Source organism: Lissotriton helveticus, chromosome 3_1, assembly GCF_964261635.1.
Source record: "Lissotriton helveticus chromosome 3_1, aLisHel1.1, whole genome shotgun sequence".
Classification (NCBI taxonomy): Eukaryota; Metazoa; Chordata; class Amphibia; order Caudata; family Salamandridae; genus Lissotriton; species Lissotriton helveticus.
The window spans coordinates 542,430,474-542,453,923 of record NC_136061.1 but is presented as its reverse complement, the minus strand read 5'-3'; the positions used below and the strand labels follow the sequence as shown (position 1 = coordinate 542,453,923).

Below are 23,450 nucleotides of genomic sequence, written 5' to 3'. Positions count from 1 at the left end.
GTTTATAGTTTGAGATTCTGAAAAGGCCAAAACCTGGAACCTGAACAAAAATTTGAGTAAAATTCCCTGCATTATTTTATAATTTTGAATTTCTGTTTACGTTTTCTTTAATATTCATTGAGTTATAAGTTCTGCAACTCTAACATTTCAAGTGATTTTCTCTTACATTGGATGTTCTAAGTGTGTATGTTAAGGTAGAAAAATACCTGTTTTTGCTTTTTTTCCAATTATTTTCCATTCTTGACATAAAAATACCAGCCATGCCGGTAAGATACTGGCCAGTTGGTAGCCCTACCTTAATAGGGGATGCCATAAGCCAATTTTTATGTTAGAAACGTAATGGATCTGGGAAAAAGCCTTGTACTTAGTCAGTGAACATTGATACTATTAGGTGAGGATTTAAGCTGTGGATCTCCAGTTGCATGCACGTAGTTCTGCAAGAATACCATTAATTTCTCATTTGACTTTTAAAAGAAAAAAATGTGCCTACAGATATTTTTAAGTTCCGAAATATTTGGCCAACTCCATAAAACAGTAAACATAAACTGGTTAAGCCACCAGTGATTGAGGCTTGCTTCTTTTATCTCCTTCTGCACATTGTACTGCTATCACAGTGAACCATATGTGATAAGAGCTGTTATGAGCTACGCCATAGGTATCATTCAGTATCTGATGCCTTTTAATTTCTGTCTAAACAGAGCACATCAGTGCCTAGAGCATGGGCCTCGACTGATCATCTTTCCATAGTATGGTAAGCTACTTCAGCAAAGCTGACATGTTAAAATTACATCGATTGTGAATGGTTTAATATATCTTATGTATTTCTTTTCTTGTGCGTTCTGGTTCATCCTGTCTCCTTCTGATAACGGATTAATTAAGATAGCCTCGCATCATTAGAAAATCATTTATGCACTCAAAAGATGTTCTATTGCGCTAGATAGAAGTGGCTGGAATGCTCTCTCTCTCAGACATCCGTTGCCGAAAAGTCATGAATATCTTGGTTGCAGCCTTTTATTTAAATTTCTCCTTTTCCAAATGTTTTTCTGGGAACCTGGATTACTTTCCAGAAATGTAACGGTTGGAATGTTGCACTAGATGCAAAATGTGCATGCATTTTTTATGTTCAAAATCACTGTATTGTAGACTGCCTTCAGGAAAAAATTAAAAACAGTTCTGTTCAAGCAAGCATGGAGCAGCTCTTAGATGTACTGTTAAGATCATGTACCTGTCAAACCTTACTACGCAATCTGGACAATCAGCGCTTAGAGACCCCTGTGGTTATAACGCGCTATACAAATTAAATAAATAAATAAATAAATACACTAAATATAGGGTCTGAGGGAAAATGTAGAGAATTACACGGATTAAATCCCCCTATTTCTACTGATTACACAACAACCAACTAATTTGTGGTCTATATACAACAAAGGTACCTCTAGATACAAATCTATTGACTATTTGCTTGCCTTGTACAGGGCCCTGCTGCCTTTTGGCTGGGTTCGCGCAGTACAAATACCACATACATACATACCTACCTACACACTTTGTTAGGTAGCAATTGGTTGCATCACACTGCATTACGAAGATGTTGAGTCTAATGGGGGAAAGCGTTAATTGTCTGGCACAAAGGTAAACAAGGCAGGATGACACTGAAAGCCCTTTTGTCCCGAAGTTTGCTAGATCCTTTCCTCAACCAGCCTTGTAGTGCAATACAGAGAAGCATAGATGTGCTCAATAAACTATTTCCACTATATGATGCAGATCTTACTTTGCACACTTGTATGTTAAGTATATAATGTGATGAAATGCTATGTCAATCCAACTACATCAGCCTAATATTAACATGGCCACTAAAGCTACCCCTCACACTATATGTAATTATATGTAATAAAATTAAATAGGCAATCATACCCTGACCCCCAATAGTCACCCTAAACCTAACTTAATTTACATTAAATGAGGTAATATTAGATTGATTTAAATTAAATAAGCAACTATAACCTAACCCTAAATACTTTGAAATCATGGCATTGTAACATAACCTTAATGCTACTTTTGACTTTAAAGTAAATCAAATGTATTAAATTCAAAGAAACCATTTAAGACAACCATAATGCTAACTTTAATTTTATTTTAGGTAATTAGAAATATATTTAACTTAAGTAATCTCAAACTAACCATACAGTTAATCTTAACCCCACTTTTAAATTACATTAAAATAAATTAAATAAGTAACCTTAGCATAACAGCAACCCCTCCCTTTTATTTATTTGCAGTAAATTAATTATATGACCCTGACCATACTGACACTTACTAATACTTCTGTTTAGAGGAATACAAATGGCAAAACATTTTCTCCTCTACTATCCATGGACAGAAACAAACCTCCAGGCAGTGTATGGAACTGGAAAGACCTTCTCAAGAAAAAATCCAAATAGAAGCACTAGTCTTGCACAACAGAGAAAGAGAGCAGAAATTGCTTCTAGATATAAAGGGGCATATTCACAAAGGCATTTCAGCATACTTAAAGCAGTCCTTTTGTACTACTCTTATCTACTGTTACATGCCTTAGTGAATTGGTATGAACGCATCTAAAATGGGGGTAAGATAGGAACAGTCAGGTACAAATATCTATAATTAGTACAAATAGAAAGGAGAGAGCCCTCTTCGCACTTTTTTCTAGGTGGCAATTGGACGTGTCCGGCCTGTTTCACAAAGGCATGTAAGAATACTTTAAAGAGTACTCCTCTTGTACTTGCTTGTATCTCTGAAAACCCTTTGAAGATACATCTACCAAGCAGTGGCTTTCCTACAAACATGGTGAAGGATATGGGTTATGTACTCTCAATTAAAGTAGCACAATCAACTAATTATGCATAAAATGAAAGGAATATAGTTTTTGATATTTAATTCATAACTAAAGACAACTGGGGGATAGGAGGTAGCAGATCACAAAAGAAGTTAAGAATGATGTACAAGAAGTTAGGAAAATTAGTACTTTTCTATAAGACCTAAAGATGTTAGCGATGAAGCCAATGAGTTGAGTTATTGGTACAAAACATTTGACTAAGTCCCAAACTTACTTGGTTAGAATTGAGGATCAAACTGTTCAGGTTGCTCTGCGTCACCTTTTGAAAAATGTGCGTGAACGCAAGAAGTTATTAAAACTGTTTTGGACATTTTTGGTTTATGTGTATGCAATTAATATTGGCCTTTTGTTACTGTAGTTGTATAGTGTATCAATGCTTAATATTAAAACAAATTGACTCTTGTACAGAGGCTGACAGTTTAACATTGGACTGTTGCCTTTTCTTTGCTAGGTTGGGAAGGCTGTGATTCGTACAATACAATATATATTAATTACAGCCAATTAATATTCTTGGCTTCTTATTCGTGTGCCCAATGAAATGTCGTCAGCAGAATTCTGTCTACAATGTCCTTCATCTCATGTGCTTTCCCGGCACATCTTCTGCTCTTTTTTGTGCTTCTCATTTTAGCTCAATCGAGACCAGCGTTTTGAATACCTTTAGGTGGCTAACAAAACAAATGTTCTCCTTGCTGCAAAGGAGTAACATGATGTTATGCAAGAAACATAAGTTATGCTTGCATTATAAAGCCTTGGAAGAAAGGTGTAGTAGATTTTTCATTGATTTTCCATGATTCTTTGGTGTTAAATGAAAAAAATATTTGCAGTACAGATAAAGAGCTGAGACCCCCTGCCCCACCTCCCCAGCCCCTGTTTTGTAGAACCACGAGGTTCCTGATAAGACCATTGTGTTAGAGCCCACAGATTTTAGAGATATTCATGACAATGGAAAGAGAAATTATAAAAGTAATACATTGTCATTTAAGGATGCCATAATAATTTTTTCACAAAACCTTGTTAAATGAAAGCTATAATCTTTATTCACATTACAAAATAACTGATACTGTTATAAACCTTTTCTTGTAAATATTAAATTAATGGTATTTACAATACAAAACCAAAAAAACAGGTGACATTTGCTGTTCTGTTGAGCTATGCAATCGCATCTCCCCATCAAGGCCTACCTGAACTGACGCAGGAGTATAAATCCTGCTCTGATAACACTAAGACCTATGGATTTCCAAAGCAGCTAAAGGGGCTAGACCTCTATGGCAATGTACATCCATAATGCATTATTCCTCTACTTGCCTATCTCTTGCAACCCAAAACTCTTTTTTCTTTTTAAACCTTTTTAGTGCTTTATGTCCCCGGTATAACAAATGATTACTTATGCTATAATCTGTAGGTCTTTAATGCCAATATCTTTCTTTAATTGCTAATTTGGGTTTATAAAAATTCCCAATTTCTGGTTGTACAAAGATTGGGGAGCCCTTCCCTTTTATTCCGGTAAAATAAAATCTGTTTTTATACTTATGAAAGGCTTGCAGACGAGAATGTTTCAATATGTGGCAATCAATGCATTGCTAATGACCTCACATATGATGTCAAAGATGACATAAAATACATCATTGACCTCACTGGTTACATCATGTCTTGCTTCACCATTGACCTCATCAATTACATTACTGGACCTGCTCACATCCCTGCACTCCAGAATCCAGTGTTGTGAACAGTTGACTGTGCAGCCCTGTGCTGAATGCCATTTTCCACTAGACTTGTGAACACCGCCTTTGATCATGGATTGTAAATTCTGAATGGAAGACCTTGCATTTGCCTCCTCTCACATTCTGTGGTGGGCACAGGCTAGGCCATATGTAGGGCCTAACCTACGGCTAGTCCTTTATTTTAGTCCCTTGTTACCCAGAGCCCAAAAGTTGTGACAATTTGTAATGCCCAACAAACTCTGGGTGGTTGGAATGGCAAAAGTCCACGCCATATGCAAAAATCACTTCCCCATTAGCCTTGTGGGCATGCTTATGCACAGCATGCTCTCTCCGTACTGCTTAATCTTTGACCACACCCATTGCTCATACCGCCTTTCCCCATAGCCCCAGTGTACATCTTTTTGCTTACTCCCTGGAGCATCTTGATTTCCTCGCAAATGAATCATAGAAACAAGGTGTTTTTTACACTGCCAATCCCCATATGGGTGTGGGAGTTATTCTTGTACACTTCAGTATAATTGGAGAATGCCAGAGGTTTTGATTGATAACCGTTGTGTCTATTCAACTCAAATTTAATAGTGGCATTCCTTTTTTGTCAATCAGACTTCATTTAATGATCTGAGTAAAGAAAGACGCCTTCCCTTTAACAGTTATTTTTCAATGTGTTTCTTGTGTTTTATTATGAGATACTTTGCCTCCTGGGCAGAATAAGAACCTGTGTGGTGCACTGGTCATGGTTTTTGGCATTCCCTATATTCAGTCTCCATGTTTTCTTTGCTTGGCTTGCCAGTGTGCACATTGAGCACTGGGCACAGGATCTGTGCACAGCCCTGAATGGTCTTTACCAGGTGGCACACTTCTGATAAATTCTACCCGTATTTGTGATTCCTTCTGGCTTTTAAGTCACATATAAAAAAAACTCCCTAAAATACTGAATGGATTTACACCAAACCAAAACAAGCATTGGCATAGCCAATAGGTCTCCCGATTGGGACCTTGTAAGTAGTAAAAAATATAACATTTTGCCAGAAATGAAAAATTAGGACAACCTTTCAAAGTTGGCCCTATGCAAAATGGAAGGAGGACTTGCCCCCCACAGATGTATTGCCAAGTAAAGTACAGCTCAGATCCTCGTGTTCATCAGAGGCATGGCAAAATTAATACAAAAAATCCTGCTCAGAAAACTTGCCAGCCAACCTTTTCAAAACCATTCCCCCATTAGTTTTTCTCCGATCTCTTTTATAGCCGCTTTTGCTTCAAATCGTTTTGAAGAACCATAGAAGTGATCATGGTGGTGGCCAAGGTAATATCTAATACTCCTCCTGCTTCACCCAAGTGCTGGCATTTTGTAGTGAAAGAAATGCAAAATGCACGTGATAAGTCACTTACCTCCCGGTCAGCTCCATATATATTCCAGGAATTGTAAGATTATGATTTAGTTGACCATGTGATCATTCAGATCCCATTCATACAGCTATAGAACAGAGCAACTCTTCATGGCAGACTCGAAGTTTTAATGTTGAATTTGAGGAAGTGCAAGACGTTGCTCAACGTACTCTGTAGACCCTTCCTGGCATTTCTCAATGGAGCCAAATCGGTGACGAAACGCGACAACAAATGACGTTGTTGTAGATTGCTCAAATTCAGAACAGGAAGTGACAAGTTTAGTTTGGAGCCGCGAGTGACGAGTTTAGCAGATAACCCCTGTGGATAAAGCTAACCACCAATGATTTAATAAGACCATTATCTCACATTCAAATATGCTTTCTAAATCAAATGTAGAAATGCCTAATGGCAGCTGGAGATTGGCAGGTCTGAATATGTGAAACTGCGATAAGGTGGCTTGACATCCCAGCTGCAGTTCAAACTCAGCTATTCACTAGGTGTTTTCAGTGAATAAATGTCAACCGCACTGCGAGATAACACAAAAAACAACTGCAAATGCAACACAGTAGACAGGCACAGGAAGCACAGTTCTTTTTTAAGAACTTAGGGAGAATGGGCCTTCCTTCCCTATAAAGTCCTGTCGTACCCAGTACACTCATGGTGTGGAAAAGGGTCCCAGGATGCCTTACCCCAACATGGCCGCCAGTGTTGACTTTTTTTTAGTCCCTTGCTGAACTTATCCCTACCTGGACTGTGTCTGACCTCAAGTTGAGGTCTGGAATTCTTTCGGACCATGGCTCCCCTGGCACTAATCTGACTTTCCCTGAGTACAGATGATCTCTATCCTGACAGCGGAGTCTGAGCATTATGTCCAACACCCGGTGGAGCTGCTCTGTTCAGCTAATGAGGAGATCGGCCTTGGTTCATCCCCTGACCGTCACCTGCCCAGGCGGACCTTGGGCACAGTTTCTCCCCGTCTCCCTGTCTCCCCCCACCCCCATCGTATTTCTGCAATTCTCCTTTTTCCTTTGTATCTATCTTTCTGAACGATGCCCGTTGGAGCTACCTTGAGAGCTAGAAAGGAGACTGGCTGTGGATTACCTCCTCGGCCGTCACCTACCCATTCGGTCTTTGGGCTGGCTTTCCCTTTGTCTCTCATTCCGTCTTCCCCTCATCACCTCGCTTTCTGACTCCCCCTCTCCCCCTTTCCTCTCTACTTGTCTCTCCTTCTCTCCCTTTAATGTGTCGCATATATTTGATGTAACGTGAAATTGTTATTATTGTTGTAACATTATGTAAAGCACTCTGATACCTACGGGCCTAGCCAGCGCTAGATAAAAATTCTTTAAATAAATAAAATAAAATAAGCAACCACAAGAAGAATGCAAATCTAACGCGGACGTGTCCTAAGAGGAAAGACTCCAAGGGGCAACAAGACTATAACTAAATAAACACGCACGGCCGCGAAAGTGAAAGCGACCGCGCTGTGTTTATTTAGTAACCTGATCCACGACGCAACGAGGAATGCAGCTGCACCCTGCGCGCCGCTGCTCGCTCCCGAGACACAAATGCCGTGGGAGTGAACATTTGAAGAAGAGGTGAGACATGCACCCGCCTTTGGCCATTTGCGTGCTTTCATTATTGAAAGTCACATGCAAAGGCCAATCAAATGTGTGGGCGGAGTCACACCCACACAGAGAAGTTTGGAGTGCTCACAAGAAGCCTCACATAGCGCAGCACATGCGCGCTGCGCTAGGCTCGACCTAAAAAGGATCCATTCTGACTATTGTTCTTTCTAAGTAAATCAGTTTTTGTTGTATTGGTGTTAAACAATTCATTTGGCCCTTAAAATCGGAATGTCGAATTTGGATCACCCAAAATAGCATTGCCTCTTGACATATCTGCAGAAAATGTTAAACAAATGCAGACTTTTCACAAATGTTGTTCTGATTTGTTAAACATGCCTGAAGTTATTGGAGAAACCACAAATGTACATACAAATAAACCTTTTAAGCACACCCAACATATGATTATATCCCCAAAACTACTGAACGGATATACATCAATCAAGAAAAAAATATCTGTTTTGAATAAACTTTTATTTTCATTTTAAGTTTGATTTGATTCGGTTCAGCAGTTTTGCTGTAGTGTAGAGCAAAAATCTATAGGACATTAATTAGGAAATGCTATTTTTTAGTCGTCCAAAGAATTCTATTGTTCCTTTCTTGAATAATTTGCAACAGATTTGAAAGTGTAACTCTTTGGTCAATGCAATCAAATATTTACATTTCCAGTGGATAAATTAATCGGTCTCAGTTTATCCATTGATTTCTCTCTCTGTATCAAGCTCTCCTTATTCTCTCTCTCTCTCTCTCTCTCTCTCTCTCTCTCTCTCTCTCTCTCTCTCTCTCTCTCTCTCTCTCTCTCTCCTTTTCTCAGGGGAGTTCATTCCATTCCTATTCCAATTTATCCTTCCTAATAAATAATTTAGAATAACTTTTTTGCATGTCCCCACTTTCCTTCTACAAATTATTTCTTTGAACAAACTCAAATAGAGGAATATTTTAAACAATACTACTGTTTCCTTTACACTTGCACAAAGAATAATATTAACTGTATTTCTTCTGCTCTAGGTGTAAAGAATTGATTTTGGCTACTATTAGAGCATTCATCGACCTCATTGATGAAGACACTAGGCAGGTTTGTTGATTTTACTTCTGCACCTTTTTATTGATTGTTTTATGTATAACAGCCCAACTGAGCCAGAGGTCCTAGTGTTTTTATTGATTTTCAGTAGGAGTGAAAAAGACATGGATAACTATACACAATACCACATCAACCCCTCTCTCACGTCCTAATGATACAACTATTACTTTTTAGAGGATAATAACTGGTGCTCAGTCTGCTATGCTCTGTCGATTAAATATAGTCATAGGAAAAGGTTGCCACACTACATAATCCAAATTGTTTCTAGCGTAAACAGATCAAACATTTTTATATTTGCAGCAAACACCTGGTACTGTGCAAAAGTTAACTGGTGATGTTTCTACTATTTATTGCTATTTTAAGACATTTAAAGAGGTTCCAATTTTACCTAGATAACTTCAATATCAACAATAGGTTGGCTAGAGATGGGGAAAAGGGATTTTTCCTGCAACTGAAAATAAAAAATGTAAATACTTACATTTAATTCAATCAGGGTTAAAATAAGAATTATTTGTCATGAAACTGTTTGATTTCGCTATTCACTCGAATGTATGTTGTAAAAGCTGTACGTATTTGTCATGAAACTGTTTGATTTCGCTATTCACTCGAATGTATGTTGTAAAAGCTGTACGTATTACACTTGGGCACTCAAACTTTTAAATAACCTTCAACATATTGAATTTCTTAAGGCCCATGTTACATTTTATAGTTGCTCCTAATGATAAACATACATTAATGAGTAAGACCAGCACTCAATTTACACCTGTTTTTAAAATGTCCATTGCTCTGTTTTAGATCCATATAGATCTGCTCGTTATGGGAACACTCAGTTAGAGCAAGCAAGTACTGTTTGCACTCAACTTACAGTAGGTGAAATGCAAGATCTGGTTAAGAAAATCATCAGTCATTTTTGGTCTGGTGTAAAAACTGATTTAGCTATCTCCCAGAGATCATGTCATGACGACAAGAATTGCCAAAGCCAATAGGTTAAGTTGTTTGTATGTGTGAAAGTGTTTCTTCATGGATCATTGAGTTTTTGTGTATATGGTTGCATGAATGATTCAATCTGTGGATGGATGAATAGGCGAGTGGTTATGAACATGTATAGATATAAAAGTGAGTGAGCAGTAGCCGCAGGATGAAGAGAGCAGCGCCCTTCAACCAACAGGACCGTGGCATTCTAATGTTGACCATCTCTGTTCTCTAGTGACATCTTAAAGATTTTGATGGTCCTGAGCCAAACATATTTTGAGGACCGAATTACTTTAAATTTACTAACCAATTTTCAGTTCCTTGACACTCTATTAGACCAGTCCTCAGGCAGTTCCATCTTAAGAAATATTTTGTCCAGCACCAATATATTTTGGGGAAACCTGATTGGACAATTCAGATGAAAGAGTTGGTACAAAATTCAGATCTCCAAAATGCAATTCTCCATATGGATCTCCTGGTAAGACCCAGTTAACTCAAACGTACAAGTTGCTAAGTATGTAAAAATATAATAATATAAATAGGTGCCACATACTGGACCATGACCTAAATGTATTTTATCTAGTATTCACAATATATGTACCAGAAGTTGATGTATAGACTTGTGTTTAATTTTTTGTTATAATGAATAGCATGTGGGGCCTCTCATATTACTCATAAGTGTGGTACTGTTTTCATCTAAAAATTATTTTTGTAGATGTTGCAAAAGGTTAAAATATTTCTCTACAACGTTTCTGTAACTGATTCCCACTCGCCACCCCAATCTCCGCCTTATCAAAAATTAAGGAAATTAAAATGATTTTTAAAACAATTATTTTGAAATAGTATTGGTGGTTATGAGGGCAGATGTGCCAACCGAACACAGCTGCCTCATTCAGGCTGGCAGGCAGACTCAGGGGGCCCTCTGAAAGGTTGAGACCTAAGGCCATTGCACCCTGTGCCCATGCCTTAAACGCCTTTGCTACTCTCACTCAGCCATTCCTATTCATCCATCCGTACGTTCACTAATCCAAGGACTCCTCTACTTCCATTGATCCATGCATTTTCTTATTCACTCATTCAATCATCATGCACTTTTTTCCCTCCTTCCAGTCACTTGTTGACTCATTCCCACATTCAGCCACTCACTGATCTGCAAACCCACACTTAAAATTGTCAATCAGTTCACTCTGATTATAACAGGCTAGACCTATTGGCTTTTCAATGCTTTTTAGGTGTAGCTGTGCTTGTGAAATCTCTTGTATTTAGTATATCTTAAAAGGGGGCTCTTATCAGTTCCCAAAGCCGAACTACTGTGATCATTCGCTTTTGTGTGCAACTTGTTTTTGTGAAATTCCCCTGGTTGCACACATTTACGATACTTCTACTAAAGCTGTTCACACTCTTTAAGTTCCATTCACTGATAAGATAAGATCTCTTCCCACGGAAAAGACAGACAGCTTCTAACAGTATGCTGGAATGGTTGCTTTTTTACTTAGTTGTGTAAAGCAGTTGCTTTAACCTAAGAACATTTGTGGCATTTCCAATTCATTCCTCAGATCCTTTCTTTGCATTTGTAGCCATTGTTGGATTGATTTTTTCCAACTTAATCTAATTGGTCATGATGATTAAATTCGAAATATTGTAATAAACACTGTGCGTTAAAAATAAAGTTAATATAAAAGAGTGGTGCTATATATTGTACTACTAAACAGGCAGCCTCAAGTGCAGTTACCTTGCAGAAAACAAGGTAATGATTTGAATGGTGCAGCAGGCGCAGCAGCACAGGGCCCAAAAGTTGTCAGAACTCCTATAACACATAATATTGCTATATTTGACTGCTATACAGGCAGTAACAATTGCAGTTACCCTGCAGGTATTAGGGACTTGATTTGAATGGTGCAGCAGGTGCAGTGCCACTGGAACCATGTGCTCTAGGGACCCCACTAAACCCAGATTATTGCTAAAATTTTAAATTAAACAGGCAGTCACCTTGCAGACAACAGGGTCATGATTTCAACGGTGCAGCAGATGCAGGGACACCAGGACCAAAAGCTTTAGGCACCCCAGAAAACACCTAAAATTGCTATATTTTACTACTAAACAGGCAGTTGCAAGTGCAGTTATCTTTCAGGCACTTAGGTCATGATTTGAATAGTGCTGCAGGTGCAGTGGCACCAGGTCAAAAGGTTGTCAGAAGTCATCTTATCTAATCTTGCTATATTTTACTACTAAACAGGCAGTCGCAGGTGCAGTTACCCTTCAGGCGAAAGGGGCTTGATTTGAATGGTGCAGGAGGTGCAATGGCACCAGGCCAAAAAGTTGTCATAACTCCCCATAACACCAAATATTGCTATATTTTATTACTAAACAGGCAGTCACAAATGCAGTTATCTTGCAGGCAACAGGGTCATTATTTGAATGGTGCAGCAGGTGCAGTTGCACTGGGTCCAAAATTTGTCAGAACTCCTCTAAACACATAATATTGTTATTAATCAAATAGGCGAAACCTAATGCAATTACCAATACTTGTTATAATAGTGAGTGGTGTATGCATGACTTTTCTATTCGGGTTCCCAGTTCCTTACTTTGTCATGCTAACAGTCGCATGCTTTATACTTACACATGAGACCAAAGACAGGAAACTAAACATAACAATATGGGCCGTGAATTACTGCTCTACACGGACATACCCTTGGGTTTATTTCATACTTCCGTACATTACCAGTAGTACTCTTGGAAAGCCGCGGGACACATAGTATTCTGCAGTGAATGTCCTGTGCCTTATTGTGAAAGGCAGGTGATGTCCTGTGGGCTTCTGTTCCTGCTATGCAGATTTAGCCATAGCAAAGAACTCTTGGCAATGAAGTCCATGTGAAAATGCACATTTTATGTCATTTCTTTCTCTTTATTTTTCGTGCAGAAAAAGTCCTTCGTCTACTTCCCAGCAAGTCTGGAATGATATATTCCCCGTCCTGGAGCATTGTGGCGCTCTTTGCTTTTTTTCTGTGATTTCTATGTAAATAATAGTCTTGATTGTACTGTACTTGTAAATATCCGAGTTTTGGAAATACTAATAGCAATTCTACTTGTGCTTTTAGATAACTACAGATCCAGAGAAGCGAATGTCTGTATTGAGTCATCACTTTGTGAGACACCCAGCAAAACTCCTGGATTCAAGCGAGGAAACTGCCATGGCTTTATCAGGTTTGCAGTTCTACAAACGGTTATTGTACAATTCTGTCTGGTCTCATTCTCCAGGGGTTCACTCCTTTCTCCTCTTCATCTGCCATTTTGTGATATTCAGACCCTAATTGTATTCACGCGCTGTCCTTACTGCATGACTATTCCATGCTAGATATGTTATTACCCTACTTTGTTTTTAACCCCTTCCATGCTCATGACGGAACGGTTCCGTCATGAGCGTCGGTTGAGCTGTGCTCATGACGGAACCGTTCCGTCCTGGTTCCATAAGCCCAATGGAACGTTCAGCACAGCGCAGGAATCTGCGCCGCGCTGAAGCGGTTAAGGGCCAGGTCTTCCAACTGTCCTGGTGAGCTAGGTCTGTTCCTTCTATAAACTTTTAGCAGGTCGGAAACTGATTCATGGCCAAATAAATGAAAAGGCATTCCCATCTTATTGGCACACAGAAGTGTTGTTAGTCTCCTGTGCTCAACTTGATGTGTGACAGTCTTCATGACTCTCAACCTCACACATAATAGAATATCACTGATATTTTGGTCAGTTCTTGTAAAAAGTGTATGGAGACTAAGCTCCAGAGAATGTTTTTCATAGAATAATCCAACAAAAAAACATGCTGCGTGTCTTCCCTTAATCAGAGAGCCCCATTATTACCAGATACCCGAGTTCCAGTGTGGGCAACATGAGTTCGGCAGGTGTGCATGATATTATGACCTCTTGCAGAAAGCCAAACGAGATGGTTCTTTTCATTGAGCAAAGTACTTTCTGGTTGTGGATTTCAAGAGGGATTCTTTATGTAATTGATCCATGTTCTGAACAAGTCAGTGGTAAAAAGTCAAGTTGCGATGAACCTATGTTAATGTTTGTAGTAGATCTAATTGCAGCACAACTGACGACTTTCCCAATGGCAATTGCCAGCCCTTCTAATGGTTTTCTTGCAGCTCTTTGTGTGAACTAATTACATCCTAAAATTAAACTTGTTTCAGCCCAAAGTTAGAATGCGCTGAGCTTTTGAAAACAAATCTTTATTCTCATCTGCAGGATACCTACTGTGAGCCAAAAACTTCCAATTGTATTAGTCCTCTTGCATGCAAAATGACCATTTCCTCTTTTTGAGCCCTTTGGTGATCTGAAAATGGTCTCATTTGCTACACTTTTAACAAAAGTTCTTATGTACATCACAGCCAAGAGTTTCATACACAACACCTGCACTACCGAATAGGGCCTGATTAAGAGTTTGGTGGACAAAGTAGTGTCCGACAGGATGGCAGAGGATATTACCTCTGCCATCTCAAAGGTACTTGGTCTGGCAAATTTAGAGAAGACTGCCAGTCCAGTGGTCATCTCTGCAGATTGAAGGGAACTTCTGTAAACAGCGGATCCTTTCAGTGAACTAAGAGTTTGCTAGATGGCCACAGCTGGTTTTGACAGTCATCTACCAAAGTTTTGCAGCTTTGGTTGTTTTTCAGAAACATTTTTCCAAATCAGGACTTTGTTTCTGGAAAAACAAATGACATTATACCCTTGGAGCTTTCTACCAGGGTATGGTGGTCATGATTGTTTATTTTCCAGGCGAGAATGGTCTGGAAAAAAAATGCATTACACTGTCCATCCTAAATAGGGGAGATGTTTAATGCCCTTTCTCAGACGCCCCTGCTTCGTTGGGCCATCAGAGGAAGTATTCAATCGAAAGAGCTAAAGAGGACTTCATCGGCGGATTAAGTTTTGCCTGTCTCTAAGTGAGGTGGGCAGCCCGAAGGTTTGGTAGGCAGGTACTTTGTCATGCTTGCGACGAAGTACCCTGTCCGCTAAACTCTAAAGTAGGCCAGTTAATCTCAAGAGTCCATTTATCCCTTTTTTCTCCCATTACAGCTACCTATTGCCATATTGTGTGTGACGTTACCACAGACAAATAGAAAATGGTCTAAGACTATGACTCTTTCTCAGTAGCCGGACAGTAATAGGATATTACCAAAGCCACCTTTTAGCTAGTAGTGTACCAGTAGTCTAGTGGTGAACATTTCACATCAAATGCTCAACCGTGCAATCCTCTAGTTCTCCATCAATTGTCAGTCGTGCATCGTATTTCACTCTCTCGCAGCAAGTATTGCATTCGTGTATGTCATTAATAGTTGGGCAAAGTAAAGCATGTGATTTACTTTTAGGATCATCCATGTGGATTCCTGTAAACGCTTCAACATGGACCTATACGGTTTACAAAGTAAGTAGTTTTGCTAGAGCAGCAATACTGAGATGTGTGAATTGCTGTTTTTATTTTAAAGGAAACGTAGTCCATCTTTCTCACGGGTTGTGGCTGCCCTGGCTTTAGTGTGTTGGGATATGTGGTCTCAGCAGCTTCTTTCCATACTTCGGTGTCATCACTTCCTCTGTCTCTCCACACCGTTTTCCATTCTTCCACGCATTTGCATCCCTCTCCTTTCCTCATCGACGTGAATACTGTATCAGCTGTACCTGACGTTTAATATTTGTGTAGAAGGTTTGAAATGTAAATGTTTCCCAATTGAAGAGCAGGGAGATAGACTGAAATGCTTAGAAATAAATAGATCTATGTCTGATTTTATAACGAGTGTGATGCTGTAATCATGTATTTATTTTTCTCCTGTGTCTTTAAAGGAAATAACATCTATTCTCACTGGTGTTAACATAATGACAGCTGAATTGTGAAGAACATAAGTACTTTGGAAGTTTAAAGACTGACTTTCTGTTTTCTGTATGTATTATTATTTTTTTTAACGGATTTTATTAGTCAAAATAGCACATATAATGCAGACCTCTGAATCCCAGAGACAGTCGCGGCATATAAGACACAAGAAACAATGACTTTGACCATTTTACATAGCGAAAAATAGGAGAATATGAAAGGCAATCCAAATAAAATCCAGTGCAACAACCCACCAACCTCCCTCCTCCCTTCCCACCCCCCAGTGTGAAGGACTGGACTATTTAAGGCCCAGCGGTGCCAGGGAACAACACCTAAAACCTTCGTGGGATACCTGTTCTGGCGCACTAAAGACAGAGACACGGGAGACTTCCTTCGGCGTCAAAGATCAGCGTTTATTACTGCAGGGATGCAAAAGTCATGGGAAGTACAACAGAGTGTAGGTTCCAAGAGTCTGCTTCAAATTGTGTTTGTGGTTCACTCTCTTTTATACAAGATCTTGTCATTGCACAATATGTAAGCAAAAGGTTACAGCTCAGTTCCCACACTAAAATTCAAAAGGATCGCTTTCATGTATTCAGAACCCCGGAACATAATTACATTAACATCACCAGTTCCAACTGTAAAAGCACATCTTCCCATCATTAGGTACATTCCACTTGAGTTGTAAATGAGCAAGAGTAAAGAGACAAGAACAGCTGCTAGGAAGTCAGGCACACCTAAAGAAAAGAGTGCGGGGGTAATATTGGAAACATGATCATAGGATCAAAGAGCTTGATCCCAGCACGTGCATGGTTGAAACAATAGGCCGGTACGACAAGATTACCCTCAAGCTGAGCCATTTGCCTCTGCAGTGTCATTCCTCCGGTCATAAAGACGCATGAAAGGAATATGCGTCTTCCGTATGGCTTGGGAACTAACAGGTCACGATGCGGACAGTTGCCTGTTCACTGACTACGTGAGGGCAAGAAACAAAATGGATGCCGTATCCGAAATGGAACCCAAGGGTTCAGATGTAGAAACACGTAAATGAGGCGAACCATGCCAGGTAGTGTAGTGAAAACGCGTACACTTACCGAACTTGCCATTTACGGTTCATAGATACCAAACTCGTCCATATTCGGCAATGCCCAAAACACCGTAACGATTTTCACGGAACCTCAGACGCTCCTTTTGCCCTCATGTAGGCAAGCACTAGTCGAAATCAGAGTCGATCTCGATATTCATCAGATCATTCAGGTGTTGCTGGAACATTATTCTATCCATCAATGCCTCTCTGGAAACAGATGGCCTTCTTATACACGTTGTAGCACAAAAGCCACATAAGGCAGGACCACACTGTACACAAAGAGAACACGTGAACAGAAATGTCATGACAACCCCTATAATCATCAGAATCTTCCAACCCCAAGTTGACATTAGACCCCACAACCATCCTAGAAGCGTCCAATCTCCCTCGTCCACGTGTATGGACTCCGAGATTTTGTGCAACTGGGAGATGGCTTGATAAACCGTTGGAGCGTTATCAGGTATGAATATGCAGCAGCTCGAATGGATGACCTTACACACACCACCTCTATCCGCTAGAACAACGTCTAGAACCATACGGTTCTGTAACGTCATGAGCCTGTCCGCTTGAAGCTCCGCTGTCAGATTACCAAGGGCACTTGCAGTTATGTTAGCAGTTGACTCTACTACACGAGTTAACTGTCTCAGATTCCTGCTATTGACCATAGGGCCCCAAAACGGTAGGAAACCCTTGAAGAAGTCTCCTGCTTCTTGACCGGAAGTATCCTCTTTACTAATGACACCTCTCACAACTCTGGTTTTGTGATAGTCGGCGGCAACAGTGAAAGTCGGGGGCAAGAGATTTGCAATATAGCAGGTACCTGAGAAGTCGTGTGGTAACCACGTATATGCTCGGTCATAACATACAAAATAGGTACCCTTGGCAGTCAGAAGGACAGGGGAAGAAAGCATTGGTAGAACGTAAGTATCCACACAAGCACTCTTCCCAAGCTGGGCTCTTGGATTTCGGCCACGACCTTGCAGACAAAAGTGGCCTAGGTGAGGTACAATCCATATTGGAGGTGAGCTTTTAAGCTGTCTATCACCCACTGATATACTATACTCAGCCTCACTAAGGTACTTGTAGGCCTGCACTTCGTCCTTTGGGATGAGCGTAGCATCAAAAATGTCTCTATCTAGATCAGCAATCGCTGTCGCCAGAGACTTATGATACGGGCCAGGACCAAAGCTTGCTGAGCGTGGCTCTCGATGGGGGTAGGAATCTAGTGCACTACGGAACATGATTTGGAATGCCCGAACTGACCCTTGGGGGCTGTACGGGAGAACCAAATATGGAATACCCCTGTCCATGGTATGCGGCATTAGCCCACACACCCAACAATTTGTAGTATTTACCACCAACTGATGCTGATGCAAAAGTTGCACAAAGGAATTGTTTCTAAATTCCGCACGTCTGACTTGCTCATGTTGGGGCAGTAAGTGAAAAGAATGTGGAGAAACGGTAGAGACGAAATTTAGATCGTGAGAAGGAGAGGTAGGTAAGGCAGAAAGCAGTAATGATTGAAAACCAAAATATACTCCACCCACCAGCAGCATAGAAACAGTTAGGAACAACATGGAAACCTGTAATAAAAAGCATTTTGTTCGAAATGTGCTGTACAATTTAGATCTTTGCGCCGCCTTTTCCTCTAGCTTCGACAGCTTGGAGAACTCCATCCTCTAACAACCGTCCGCAACGTTCTTGACGCACTTCGTTCTGAGTAGCGATTGCCAATTCCCAGGAGTTCCCAGAAATCGACAAAAGAAACCGACCTAGTGTCGATAGCTGCTAAACAGAAGGAAGTACCTGCACGGCCCTACGGCCAACCCAGATGATAGGTTAAGTGAATTAGAATCACTTCAATAATAGTCTCTTAGCTGCCTGAAAGGAAAAGGTAAACACAATATAAAATGTCCACAATGTTCATGACAACGGTAAGGGGTACTGTAAATTTCAAAAAGGGAATAAAAACAGAACTCTTTTATTTGTCCTTAACGCGCGGTCGAAGAAAGTATCGACTTCTCCCGGTTTGAGTCTGATCTTCAAACAGTGGATTGGATGGCGAACAAGTGTTCGATTGTCCAGGCAATTGTTCAGTACTTGTATTCCCCAATGTTGAGGGAAAGGAAATTGTCTGAGGGGAATCAACAGGGGTGTCAGATAACACTGAAGTGTTCCCTATGGTCTGTGCTTCGCTAAATGGGACAAAGCGCTGGGGAACGTCAGTTTCAGACGAGGAAAAGCCTTTATGTATCCATGTGTCTGCCGGCAGAGGAAACGGAACCTTCTTGGTGTGGGTGGCATGCACCCAGTGTTTCCGTCCCTCCAGTCGAACCGCCGTCCTCGTTGCTAGTAGCACCTGGAAGGGTCCCACAAATCTCGGCTCAAGATGGCGTTTTCGTCCAAAATTTCTAGTGAGGACCCAGTCCCCTGGTTGGAGCCGGTGACCAGGACCCTCTGTTTGTGACGGCAGAGCCTCAAAGACCTGTTGATGAATCAAACTCAATTTAGCAGTCAGATCATATAGATAGTCGATTAACATTGGATATTCAAGTCTGTTCAATTCTTTAGGCCTTGGAACCCCCCAAATGTTCGCAGGACGGCCGAACACAATCTCATATGGGCTGAGCCCTACTCGAGAGTGTACAGTAGCCCTGGTCGATAAGAGAGCTAGAGGCAGAGCGTCGGGCCATGATAAACCAGTTGTTGCCTGAACTTTAGCAAGTTTTAGTTTCAGGGTGCCATTGTATCCTTCCACCAAACCCGCTGACTGAGGATGATTAGCACTATGGAATTTCTGTACTATACCCAAACCACGACACACACTCTTCATCACACTTCCCACAAACTCACTTCCGTTGTCCGACCATACAATCCGAGGCATGCCGTACCTGGGGAAATACTCTTTGAGCAGAATTTTAGCTGTGGATAGAGCAGTATTATCCTTAAGAGGGTAAGCTTCAATCCATCTGGAGAACACACATACTACAACCAACACATACTTCAAATTGTTGCATCTCTCCATATGGATGAAGTCCAATTGGATAACTTCGAAAGGACATGTAGGAGGGGCAAAATGACCAGGTGGAGTGGCGGTGCCCTTGCCGGGATTATGCATCAAACATACCATGCAATTCTTAACCACTCTCTCTGCACATTTAGTAATCCCATCATTCTTCCATACAGGAGACAACAACTTGCATATGCCCTTCGAGCTAATATGTGCTGTGCCATGGGCCATTGTAACAACAGCAAGCACGTATGCATCCGGTAACATCCATCTCTGTTTCTCTGACAAGTCAACCCAACATCCATTCTCGTCTAACTTTCCCGAGCTTTCTTTCCACTTAGTCTTTTCCATTTCAGTGGCCTCATTCTGTATTTCCTTCACACTCTCCACTGTATCCTCACACATGCTAGTTTCTGCTGGCCATCTTACTGAATTCGCAACGTACATTCGATTTGTCAGATTTCTAGCTGTCTCTTTAGCAGTTTCGTCTACAAACGCATTACCACGACCAACATCATCCGTCACTTTTTGATGCGCACTACATTTAATTATGGCCACCTGCTTAGGCAATGTGAGTGCACCTAAAAGGTCATTCACAAGCTGTCCATGCTGAATCTTCGTGCCATGCGACGTTAAGAATCCTCTTTCTTTCCACAATCGCCCAAAACTGTGTGCCACACCAAAAGCATACTGGCTGTCTGTAAACACATTCACCCGCTTTCCTCTGGACAACACACACGCTCTTGTCAAGGCGACCAACTCAGCTGCCTGGGCCGAGTTCTGACTCAATCTCGCAGTTTCCACAATCGTACTCAACGTCACTACAGCATACGCAGTCGTCACATCACCATTCGGTAACTTAAAACAGGAACCGTCAACATACAAAGTACCATCGGGATCTACCAATGGAGTATCTTTTAGGTCGATACGACCCTTCGTTTCTTCCTCAGTTCTTAGATAACAGTCATGTGATGCTACATCACTTGACTCTGTGTTGATCGGCAATAATGTTGCTGGATTCAACACATTACACCTTTTTATCCGTATATGACTAGCCAGTAACGTCAGCTCATACCCAGACAACCTTGCGCTCGTCAAATGTTGAGTTTTCGTTCGGTTTAAGAGAGTGTCAACTGCATGCGGAACCATCACCGTAAGCATATTATCCATGACCAGACCTGCGGACTGTCGAATGGACGCCGCACCTGCCGCTGTTGCTCTTAAACAACTCGGCAAAGCTCTAGCTACTGGGTCTAAGGTCGAAGAAAAATATGCGCAGGGACGCTGTTTGTCACCAAATTGTTGCGCCAGAACACTCAACGCACAACCATCCCTCTCGTGAACGTACAGTGTAAACGGCTTACTGTAATCAGGAGTACCTAACACAGGAGCCGAACACAACGCATCACGTAATTCAGAAAAACCTTTTTGACACTCTTCAGTCCATGGCAAAGGAGTCGGAACATCCTTGCAGGTGAGAGCTAACAATGGTTTCGCCAAGAGTGAAAAATTTGGGATCCATTGTCTGCAGTATGACGTAATACCTAGAAAGGCACGTACATCTCTCTGAGTTTTAGGCACAGTCATTCGAGAAATCGCTGCAATTCTCTCTGGGGTCAACCTTCTCCCTTCTTTTGACAATAAGTGACCTAAGTAGGTTACTTCTTGGCAACAATATTGCAGCTTGGAAGGTGACACCTTGTGATGTAGGTCACATAAATGCCGCAACAACGATACTGTAGCAGTTCTACAAATATCTTCGGTATCAGCAGCTACCAACAGGTCGTCAACGTACTGAATCAAGGCTGCGCCTGCCGGTAACACAAATGAATCAAGTTGACTTTTGAGGGCTTGACTGTAGATAGAAGGACTCTCACAATAGCCCTGTGGTGCACGTTTCAGTCTAAAACTGCGACCACCTAATGAGAATCCGAATAGGTCTCTGCTTTCCTCAGCAATCGGGATACTAAAGAAAGCATTCTTTAGGTCGATCACCGTGAACCAGGAGGCAGAAGCTGGAATCAGGGTTAGCAAAGTGGTGATATCAGGGACCACGGGAAATTGTGGAATCACGATTTTATTCACCTCTCTCAAATCGATTATGAAACGGTACACAGGAGGTTTAGATGGATCAGTGCGTTTTAAAATTGGTAGTACAGGACTATTACACACATTTCCTCGAGTTTCTTCAACTACATCCTTTTTGGTCAGGTCGTGTACAATCGCTAATAGCGCCCGTTCTCCCTCAATGGAGATACGATACTGTGGTATACGTGGCAGTCGCACATTTGGTTTCAGCTTGATCATATAGGGTGGGATGTCCAAGAGACCCATGTCATTGGGACCTGTGGCCCATAGAGACGCAGGAAGGGAGCTCAATTCCGGTGGGAGTTTATCGATCGACAAGTACATAGGAGAGATTACTCTTCGACCTAATGTAAGCTCCACTCCTTCAGGGGAGCAGTACAATGTCGCATATAACCGTTTTAACAAATCCAAGCCCAAAAGATTCTCACCACAACCAGTAGATAGAATCAATGGAGCCTCCAACTCACGAGGACCGATAGTGAGGGGCAAAGGGCTGGAGACAGGATTTCTAACCGGGGCGCCAGAAAATCCAACGGAAACATTTGTTAAGCCAGACAAAGGTGCGCCAGGGAGTTTCGAATGCATGATGGAACTTTTCGTTGCACCAGTGTCTAACAGAAAAGGCTCGACTACGCCAGATGTAGCAACTGCGACGTAAGGCCCGCTCTGATCAACTGGAACTGATACTACTCCCTCTCTTTGTCGGTGGCTGTCCTAGTAATGATCGTTTGCAACAGTCTCATGTTCAACGTAGTAATCGTCCACATGATATTGTGTAGATCTAACTGACCCCGCATTTCGCTGGTCAAAACAATTATTCGTATCTGATGAATTCTGAGGGCGATCGTTCTGATTGTGAATGGTACCGCGGCCTCTACCTCGAGATGCCTGCTGAGGACCACCACGGCTTCCTCGTGATGACACACCATTCAGACGGTCACGCAAAGCGGGACAGTCGTATTTTATATGTCCCTCTCTTCTACAATATGCACATTGGTTATACCCAAGCATAGATCTAAAGTCAGAGGAGTCAGGACGTGACTGTATTCTGAAGGATTGTGATTGTGGTCTATATTGCTGTTGTAAATCAGTGTGATTTGAACACGGAGGATACGCTTGCTGCAACAAAACCTTCGTTTTCAGCTCCTTCGTTTTCTTATCTACACGATCACTTTCTTCTTCTTCCCTATTCTCATAATATTGAGCCGTCGCTAATATCTGTGCCGTGGTTGAAACAGCCCATGCACTTTCTGAATTTTTCAATTTGTTGCATAGTTCTGGCAACAAAAATCAACACGAATTTGTCAACAAACAACCGTTGGCCTCCCTCAGTGCCCATATCCTGACCACTATGATCGACAAATGCCTCTTCGAATCTAGTAAAGAAATCGGAGACACTCTCGTCCTTCTTCTGCTTACAAGCTGCTAATTTATCCCAGTTTACCCTCATCGCCGGCATAAGCGTTTTCATGAACGTAATTATTCTCTGGGGCAGATCCGAAATTACCTGCTCTGGCTTAGCCCCGCCAACTTGTCGGCCATCAGCCGCTATTATTGCAGCCCAATCGCCGCCTAACTCATTCGCATGATTTTCCTGACGAATTTTCGCCCAAACGGGCTGTGGTGCAACATTTCCGAACAGCATGTCGATGTCGGCAAGGTTCATAATAGTAGCATCTACTAATTGAGACAACTCCTTGTAGTAACCCGCCGGATTCTTGCGTGGATCAGGTAAGGACTGTTTGACTTGT

At 41.3% G+C, this 23,450-nt stretch overlaps 1 protein-coding gene across 1 annotated transcript in view; it reads left to right on the top strand.

Moving 5' to 3' along the window:
• The window catches only part of PGAP1 (post-GPI attachment to proteins inositol deacylase 1), an 896,430-nt gene that overhangs the window by 231,832 nt on the left and 641,148 nt on the right, over positions 1 to 23,450 (top strand). Inside the window, exons 6-9 of the mRNA XM_078680427.1 lie at positions 699 to 751; positions 8,610 to 8,676; positions 12,753 to 12,858; positions 15,018 to 15,073. Coding sequence (XP_078536553.1) covers positions 699 to 751; positions 8,610 to 8,676; positions 12,753 to 12,858; positions 15,018 to 15,073 — 282 coding nt within the window. The remainder of the gene's footprint in view (positions 1 to 698; positions 752 to 8,609; positions 8,677 to 12,752; positions 12,859 to 15,017; positions 15,074 to 23,450) is intronic.